Source organism: Tauraco erythrolophus, chromosome 10, assembly GCF_009769465.1.
Source record: "Tauraco erythrolophus isolate bTauEry1 chromosome 10, bTauEry1.pri, whole genome shotgun sequence".
Taxonomy (NCBI): Eukaryota; Metazoa; Chordata; class Aves; order Musophagiformes; family Musophagidae; genus Tauraco; species Tauraco erythrolophus.
In genome coordinates this window covers 31,830,672-31,839,910 of record NC_141474.1, presented here as the reverse complement: position 1 = coordinate 31,839,910, position 9,239 = coordinate 31,830,672, and the positions used below count along the sequence as shown (strand labels likewise).

General features: G+C 50.7%; 1 protein-coding gene across 1 annotated transcript; it reads left to right on the top strand.

Annotated features, from left to right (window-relative positions):
- Positions 1-1,053: 1,053 nt before the first annotated feature.
- On the top strand, positions 1,054-6,528 carry LOC147528208 (cytochrome P450 2J2-like). The gene is made up of 9 exons (XM_086617856.1): positions 1,054-1,242; positions 1,804-1,966; positions 2,118-2,267; positions 2,853-3,013; positions 3,451-3,627; positions 3,889-4,024; positions 4,256-4,443; positions 4,943-5,081; positions 6,353-6,528. The coding sequence occupies exons 1-9, from the start codon at positions 1,054-1,056 to the stop codon at positions 6,526-6,528; spliced, it is 1,479 nt and encodes a 492-aa protein (XP_086473982.1).
- Positions 6,529-9,239: the final 2,711 nt, after the last annotated feature.

The following is a 9,239-nucleotide window of genomic DNA, read 5'->3' as shown; positions in this document are numbered from 1 at the left end:
GTAAAACGGAGAATAATAAAACAGTGCAAAAAGAAACCAATAAAAAGGTAAAAAAAAAAACCCAACAGTAATACGAATAAAAAGACAGCAGTACCAAAGGAGTGGTACAAATGCTCATGACACCCACCGCGGAACTTGGAAGCCAGAACCCCCCCACAGTCAGAAAGATGCGAAAAAGCCCCTCGCTCCGTGAGCTCCACCAATTTATAGTCCCAGGACATGACGCATAAGGGATCGAATAGCCCTATGACAAATTCCGGTCAGTTGGCCCAGCTGTGCCCCCTCCCACTTATCTTGCGGAAGGTTAACTCTATCCCTGCCAAACCCAGGACAAGAACCCAGACGCTGTTTGCTTCCAGCCCACGTCACGCTTCCGCACTGAAACCTCTACCCGTGAATCAGATGCGTTGCATAACCTTATCTCAGATGTTCCTGCCGACCTGATCCTTGGTCTGAGAATCTTCTTTGTGCAGGTGAACCAGCTTCTGCTTCTGCAAACAAGGAAATTGCGAGGCACTCGGAGCAGCTGCAGACTCCCCGGCACTGTGAAGCTGACACCGGGACACAGCACGGTGAGGGCACCATGGGCAGAAGAGAGCGGGGCTCACGCTGAGCCATGGGCTTGTGGGAATGTCACGGGGAGGCTGCCGTAAGGTGTTAATCCCGGCCTTGCAAAGCTCGTTTCTGTTCTTTAGACAATGACGTGGATCACTGGGGGGTTGTGAAGCAGCAGTGGGAGGCACAAGGGGAAAGGGGAGCTGGGGAATGTGTTCGTTTGTGTTTGAGTTTTTTTAATAAGATCAGAGGAAATACTTGAGTTTGATCAAGAAGGAGTTCAATCCAGCGTCCTTGCTGAAACGTCAGAAAGCAGAAGTCCAAATGCAGCCCGCAGGTCAGGTCAGCAAAAGCTTCTCCATGCTGTGTTTGTGCCAACAGCTGTGCCAGCACATTGTCCGTCTTGCCCTGTCTCTGGGGGCTTTGGTGGTGCCCTGTGAGTTCAACCTGCCCTGACCTTCCGCTGGACACATCCCTGAAGAATCTTACCACGGACCCATGATGCACTTCCTCTGGGAGAATATCTCCTTCCAGATGCTCCTCATCTTCCTCATCGTCTTTCTCCTCCTCGCTGACTACATGAAACGCAGAAAACCGAAGCACTTCCCTCCCAGCCCATTCTCCCTCCCTTTCGTGGGACATACCCACCTGATGGACTTCAGAAATCCCCAAATCGCAGTGCAGAAGGTACGGGGGTGGTGGACACCGGGAGGACGGGGACACAGGGGATTGCAGCTCTGCAAGCTTAGCAGTGTGAGGAGGGGGTTAACCCAAACTCCTTGGCCCATGTGAACTCCGAGGGCTCACCCCAGGGTGGGCAGGAGGTTGGCCCTCAGTCAGCAGCAAACTGGATGAAGCTTGTCAGGGCACAAGTGTGGAGCAATCTGTTGGGCAAAGGGCACGGCCTGACACCATGGGTGCAGTCATGGCTGTAAGAGCCCTGCAGGTCTGACCAGGAACTGGAAGGGTGTTTGGGAACAAAGTGAAACAAAACCTGGAAAAAAATAGGACTGAAAAAACAGTCGTGGAGAGTTTTGGTTTACTTATGGCCAGTTAACACCAAACCCTGATCAGTGATTCAGGAAAAGAGGAAAGAAGAAAGATACTACTCATAAAAGCAGACACTTGTGCAAACAACAGGTCTTCCTGCCCGCTCTCAGCTTCCCTTATTGTCACCCATTCCCCCTGTCCTGACAGGCACTATCATTGCAAATGAAAATCATTTAATGATTTTCACCCCCCTCCCAGCTTACTGAAAAATATGGGGACATCTTCAGCGTGCAGATGGGCAGCACAACATTCGTGTTCGTAAACGGGCTGCGAATGATTAAGGAAGTTCTTGTAAACCAAGGGGAAAACTTCATGGATCGCCCTGAATTTCCAATGGACAAGGACATCTTCAACAACAGAGGTGAGTTATCCCTCAGGACAGGCAGATCAGCTCTATGGGCAAAGCCTTGACATGGCAAAAGCATGAGCTGGGCAGAGACAAGTCAGAGCCCTGGAGCATTTTCTCCTCCTGGAGGGTTCTGTCTCAGCTCACAGTGGAATGTTTCTGCCAGGACTGGTCTCCTCCAACGGGCACCTGTGGAAGCAGCAGAGGAGGTTTGCCTTGACCACCCTCCGAAACTTTGGCTTGGGGAAGAGGGGCCTGGAGGAGCGCATCCAGGAGGAGTGCCGATGCCTCGTGGATGTGTTTGGGGATGAGCAGGGTGAGTGCCATGGCCTTCACAAACTGTGCTGAAGGCAGGAACCTCTATGGCCCATTGTAATTTCAACCATGATTCACTGCATGCTGAAAACACCTCGCCTTGCAAGTGATGCCAGCACCCTGCCAGCATCCCAGTTCCCTCTTACAGAGGTTTTGCCCTCAGACTGACTGGTGAATGCAGCATCTGGCACCCAAAGTGTCATTCATAGCCCACCTGCACCTTACTGCCCTCTTGGAGATCTCTGGAAAACCCCTTGCCTGGGTAAGTACTGACACTTCCACTGAATTCAAATAATGTCCACTCTCCTGCAGACCTTGCTTTCCAAAGTAAACAAACATCTCCATGATATGATTGAAGGGGGACTGAAGGTGGGATGTTTGCTCCACACGGGGGCTGCCCAGCCAAGCTTGGCCAGCATGGAGGGATGGTGAGGTGTCCCAGGAGAGCAGTGGCACAGGAGGAGGCCCATCAGAGGCCACTCATTTCACCCAAGTTGGTAGAATATTTTACCTCTGATCATTGTGTTTTCTTCTCCTTTTCTGTGAAGGCTGGAAGAGAATTGATCATTCCCTTTTCTTACTCCAGGGAAGCCTTTTGACCCTCACTTTAAAATCAATAACGCAGTTTCAAATGTCATCTGTTCTGTTACCTTTGGCAACCGGTTTGACTACCACGATGACGACTTCCAAAAATTACTGCAGCTGATGGACGAGACAGTGACCCTCCGCGGGACCGTCATGAGCCAGGTACAGCTCTGTTCCCACCAACATGGATGGTGAGCACTCTTGCAGTGCCATAGTGTCTTCTCCGGAGCCAGCTTCAAACCTCGTAGCGTTGACATCACCAAACTTCGTTGTCATTCCCTATTTCTTTGAATGGGGTAGATTTGCCCATAAGTTCTTTCTGATTCATTGTCAAGATGAGCAGTGCTCACGTTTCTCTCTCTCACCCAACATCACCTTTCCATCCCACTGACTGCCAACCGGCCTGCTGAAACACCAAGTAATGCACGAGTCACTCTGTAAGAGGAACACCAATGCCTTGTCCAGCTCTTCTGGAGCTGAGCTATATCCACCAACTCCAGCTATGTAGTAAGCACGGCACTGCAGGCCTTGCAAGTTTCGATAACACAAGGGTTTTCTAGTCCTTTATTCAGTTTGTCTTTCTCTTTTTGTCTCCAAAGCTGTACAACACTTTCCCGTCTATAATAAAGTTCCTCCCCGGATCACACCAAACCATGATTAAAAACGGGAGGTTGTTGAAAAGTTTTGTGAAAGAGAAGATCGACAAACACAAGGAGGACTGGAACCCCTTGGAGAGCCGAGACTTCATCGACAGCTACCTGCAGGAGATAGCCAAGGTGAGCAACACAAAGCAAACTCTTCTGCAGCAGGGCTTAGAAATCAGGAGGGACGAGAAACGAGCCCAAATGCTCCATCTGAGATGCCTCTGTGGCAATTTATGAGTTTAGGATGGACATCAGGTTTAGGGCACCCTTGAAAAGGTTGGAGGTGCAGGAGTCAAGTAGCTTCTGCCAAAATCCTTGGGTTTGTCTTGGACTAAGCCTGCTGTCAGGGCAGCCCTTGCTGTTCATGCAGCACTAACACAACTTTTTGTGAAGGACAACGGTGACGGCAGCTTTCAGGAGGAAAACCTCGTGGTGTGCGCTCTTGACCTGCTGTTTGCCGGGACAGAGACCACTTCCACAACCATCCGCTGGGCTCTGCTGTATATGGCCATATACCCAGAGATTCAAGGTACAATTAGCAAAAGATGAGTGATTTTCTGTGCTTTTAGCTCTCGTGGCTTTGCGCAACACTCTCCTCTTTGAGAGGAAAATTGGGAATCTCTCTGCACTCACACAGAAGAGGTGCAAACAGCGGCAGGTGTCCCAGATCAGTCCTTGGAGCATCCGAACAGCAACCACCCCATGTTGTTCCTAGGGATTTTTTCTTGGACCTCGGCTGATCTCTGCTCTTTCCCACCAGCCCGCGTGCAAGCTGAGATAGACGCCGTCATCGGGCAGGCACGGCCGCCCGCCCTGGAGGACAGGAGTAACATGCCCTACACCAACGCCGTCATCCACGAAGTGCAGAGGAAAAGCAACATCGTCCCTTTCAATGTGCCGAGACTGACGGTGAAGGACACGGTCTTGGATGGCTTCCACATACCAAAGGTAATGGCACGCCTGAGCGCTGAGACTTTACCAAGAGACTCCCAGTTCCCCAGGCACGATTTGCCAGGCCATGTCCATCCTGTGCAGGCAGGAGGGGCAGAGCCACAGCGTCTCTGCCCTGCCCAGAGTCCACTCCGAGTGAACACAAGTTTTTGCCATCCAAACAACTTTCTGCAGCACATTGAATGGTGCAGAGCACCGTGGGGCAACAGCCCCGCACACACCATCAAGGCACGGATCCCATCTCACACAGATTTTCCAGGAACTTTGGCCCAAGATTACAGCAGATAAAAACGATGCTGATGAGGCACAAACGTACATGTATAGTCACTGCACCTTCAAACAGTCTGGCTGGGCTGTGCTGGGGTGTGTTGGATGAACAATTGTTGCAGAATTAGTCTATGAACGTTCTTCGTGGAGAGGAGACTGGAAGATAAAAATGCCTATCCTGCTGTCAGTGACAGAGAAAGTGCAATTTCTTTTTCTTTTCTCCTCTCAGGGCACCGTTTTGATGACAAATTTAACCTCTGTGATGTTTGACAAGAACGAGTGGGAAACCCCTGACACTTTTAACCCTGGGCATTTCCTGAAGGATGGACAGTTCTGGAAAAGGGAGTCTTTTATGCCATTTTCTATAGGTAAGATTTCCTGGATTTTGATGTTTCCGTGTTGAGGCACAGGGATGGGGCTTCCTTCCAACTGCAGGGTGGAGAGACAGAATAACATAGTGAAGAAAAGGGCAGATATTGGCTGCACCTTGGCACGTGCCACTCAAGCTAATGGAATCCTGGCATGTATCAGAAACAGTGTGGCCAGCAGGAGCAGGGAAGTGATTGCCCCCCTGTACTCAGCACTGGTGAGGCCACACCTGGAGTATTGTTTTGGGCCCCTCACTTCAAGAAGGACGTCGAGGTGCTGGAGCGGGTTCAGAGAAAAGCAACGAAACTAGTGAAGCGTTTAGAGAACTTGTCCTATGAGGAGCAGCTGAGGGAGCTGGGACTGTTTAGTCTGGAGAAGAGGAGGCTCAGGGGAGACCTTATCACTCTCTACAATTACTTGAAAGGCAGTTGCAGGGAGATGGAGGTCGGTCTATTCTCCCATGTTATGAATGACAGGACGAGAGGGAATGGCCTAAAGTTACACCAGGGGAAATTTAGGTTACATATCAGAAAAAATTTCTTTACAGAGAGGTTGTGAAGTATTAGAAGAGGCTGCCCAGGGAGGTGGTGGAGTCCCCATCCCGGGAGGTGTTTAAAAACCGTGTGGATTCGGTGTTGAGCAACATGGTTTAGGGCCATGGCAGTGCAGGGTAAATGGTTGGACTCAATGATCTTGAAGGTCTCTTCCAACCAGACGATTCTATGATTCAAGCAGTGCTCACGTGGCCAACTCAAAGCACTGTAACCACACTCTGAGCCCTTTCTTGTCTCTCTTCACATGAACAGAAGAGAGGTGAGGATGAATAAGACACTGTAGAAATGCCAGAGACCCTAGAAACACCTTCACCCAGGCCAACCCCTACCAGCAGCTTCCTTGTGGAGATTGATTTCAGCATCCCTTTCCCATACCAGCATCACACACATCCTCTGGTAGCTCTCTTTGCGGTAGCTCAAACAAACCACTTCTCCCAGCACGGGTACATCCAGACTTTTCCAAATGGGGGAGGATACAATGGGTGTGCATACAGTTAGACACATGTGCCCTCACAAAGTCCTGCAATTCAGGGGCAGCCCATGCTGTAACACCAGTGCCGTTACTGGGGAGCATGATTTGGGCCACAAAACTCATCCTGGGATGTGGGTAACACAGCTGGACCATTGTCCTAAGCAAAGGCAGAGGCTGTTTTGGCTGAGGAAACAGCTGGGCAGCCAATGCTGGCTCAGGATGTCACGAACGGCTTTCTCCGCAGGGAAGCGTGCCTGCCTGGGCGAGTTGCTTGCCCGCTCCGAGCTCTTCCTCTTCTTCACGGCTCTGCTCCAGAAGTTCACCTTCCAGGCACCCCCCGACACCACGCTCAGTCTCCAGTTCAAGATAGGCATCACAGTGGCCCCTCAGCCCTACAAGATCTGTGCCGTACCTCGGTAGAGAAGCCTTGACCACTGTCCGTGCAGGGAAAATCCTTTGGGGAGGAGGCTGAAAACGAGCCCTTGGTGACTCCCCTGGGCGGTGGTAACGACCGCCCGGCTCCAGGGAGAGGCTGAGCGTTCGTTTGTTTCCTTCAAAGGAATTGCAAAACCATGGATTTACAAGTGGACCTTGGACTCTGTATCACACAAGGAAGTTGATCAGCCTGGCATCTGTTATGGCAATTTCGGGCTTGCGCTATGGCATCACAAATGCATGAGGGGCTTGGGGCTTTCCTAGTTCAATGATGGATGGCCATGCTCCACAGGGGCGGGAGAATGAGCAAGAATTTAGCGATTGCAGTGTTTGGGCTGTGGCTGTGTGCTGAGCAGTACCACCCCTCGTCTTATACCATTAATACAGGTGGTATCTGCCAACATTTTTTGATTTTGTTATCTTTGTCATGTAATCTGTTAAAAAAAAGGCACCCTCTATCATCTCTTTCTCACGCATCAATAAATCCTCATCAAAACATTCTTGTCATGAAGCATTCTCCAAAGTGAAGACCAACACAGGTGACTTCCAGCACTGGCTATAGCCTTCCCACAGGATGCAATCATTAGCCATCAGATTGCTCCAGCAAGGGCTTTTCCTACAGAGTCACAGCTTCTTAGGGAGCTGTCGCCCCCCTCTCTGGCATAAGGTCCTCCATGGACTTCAGCTGCATCTCTGCCTTGTCTTCAGCCTCCAGCAGCAGATGGAGACCATTCTCTATCACCTCCTTCTGGCACAGACATCTCTGCGCCAGCATGGTGTTCTCCACGGGCTGCAGGTGGATTTCTGCTCCGCCATTTCTCTCATGGGCAGCAGAAGGGGCCACCTTCCATCTCACCACGGGCTTCAAGGGAATCTCAGCTCTGGCACACCTCCTCCATGAAGACAAGGTCCGTCTTCACCGACCTTGGGTGTCTGTGTAGCCATTTCTTTCAGGTCTCAGCCCTTTCTCCACTGTGCTGGGCCTGACAGGTCTGATGAACCTCAGCAGTCCCAGCAGGATTAACTCAGCCCAATGGGCACCCTGGGAGCGGGTCGCTTTGGAGCTCTCCAAGCTGCACCACCGCGGCCATCCCCAGTCTCATGCGGTGGCCCAGTGTGGGTAGATGTCCACCCAAGAGGCCGGGGGGGCAACCTCCTGCATCCCCACTCTCTGCACTGTAGGTCCAGCCTGCTTCGGGCTCCTTTGGCCCCTTCTTAAATAGGACATTCACAGAGGCACTGATTGGCTCAGACCTGACCAGAGGGGATGGGAGGGGGGTGTGTGTATGGTGAGTCTGACCTGGCCAGAGGCCAGTCCAACCAGCTTTGGAGCTTGAGAATCTTTTCACAGCTTCTTACAGGGGCTATATCTGCAGCCCCTCCCATGCTACCAAAACACCATCATATAAACAGCACAGCATGGCCGATCCTGAGGATCAGGTGGCTTTGGCCTCAGTTTGGCATGCATTCCTCATGCAAGTGTTTTGCTGCTTTGTGATGGAAAAAGAGATTGTTGCAGCAGGAGCATGGAGCTTTTTAATCAAACGTTTGTGGAAGTAAAATACACAACGGGAAAGAGAAGTTGCAAAAACATAATTGCATGGGATGGCTCAGGAGAAGTTTAGCCACAGCCCAACAGAACAAGAAGCAGCAGAGAGTTTCAGAAGGGTCGTGCCCGCGGTAGCTCACTGCTGACCGTCACAGAGGAGACGGCGTCGCAGACGCTTTGCGGTGGGAAGTCACGAGCTCGTCTGCTTCCCTTCTGCTTCTGGCAGGGATCTGTGGCCATGCAACGGACGTGTCCATAGCGTGGGGCCAAGGAGGCAGGGCGGGGGCATGGCACCGCCTGTGATGGAGACACTGCTTCTGCCCACAGCAGGGGCTCTTTGGGAAGGAGTTCAACAAATATGCAACTTGTAGAGAATTTGTCCATTTAGGTGACCAAGCAGGAATGCTTAGAAAGGCCATCTCCTGTGTGCTTTTGCTTGGAGTAGGGTCACAGCGGAGATTATTCCTTTTCCCTCTTCTTACCTTTCAGAAGTGGCTTTTCTCTGTGCACACCTGTAGGATACTGAATCATCAACAGGAAAACAGGATTAAATCGAGTTTCGTTTCCAGCGGCTTTAGCCTCCATCTCTGGCCACAAGCACCTCTGCTGCGGTACAGAGCAATCGCTGTGCAGTGGCGGATTTATGCCACATGGGAGAGTCCTCTGCACATCCCATCCCTGCCACGCCGGGAACGGGAGGGTTTTGCCGAGGACCCGTCCTTCTAACTCATCATTGTAGTACTACTGCAGTCTGAATTAATGTTTTGCAGGTACCCAAGGTATTTCAGTTTCTTTCTAAAAGAGAAAAGGTGAAAGACCTGTGGATGTTTTTTCCCCAATGAAGTTTTCCAAGCCATTGAGGACTAGACACTGGTTTCTCTTTGTTTTTTCATTTGCTCTGGTGCAGGTCTGACCTCTGGCTCATGGCTACATCTTATACTGTTTGCAGTGGCTTAGCACGAAAAGGTTGATCTCTTCCCTCTTCCATTTCAAACTTGCCTTTCCCTGTTACTTTACTGTTTCCTTCCCTTTTCGTGGAGACAAAGTGACTGAAACTTTGTTTTTCTTCTTTTTTAATTAAATTCATTATGGGGCAAATACCTGAACTCCCCATTTTTAAATGTAATGATCACATATAATAAAGGCA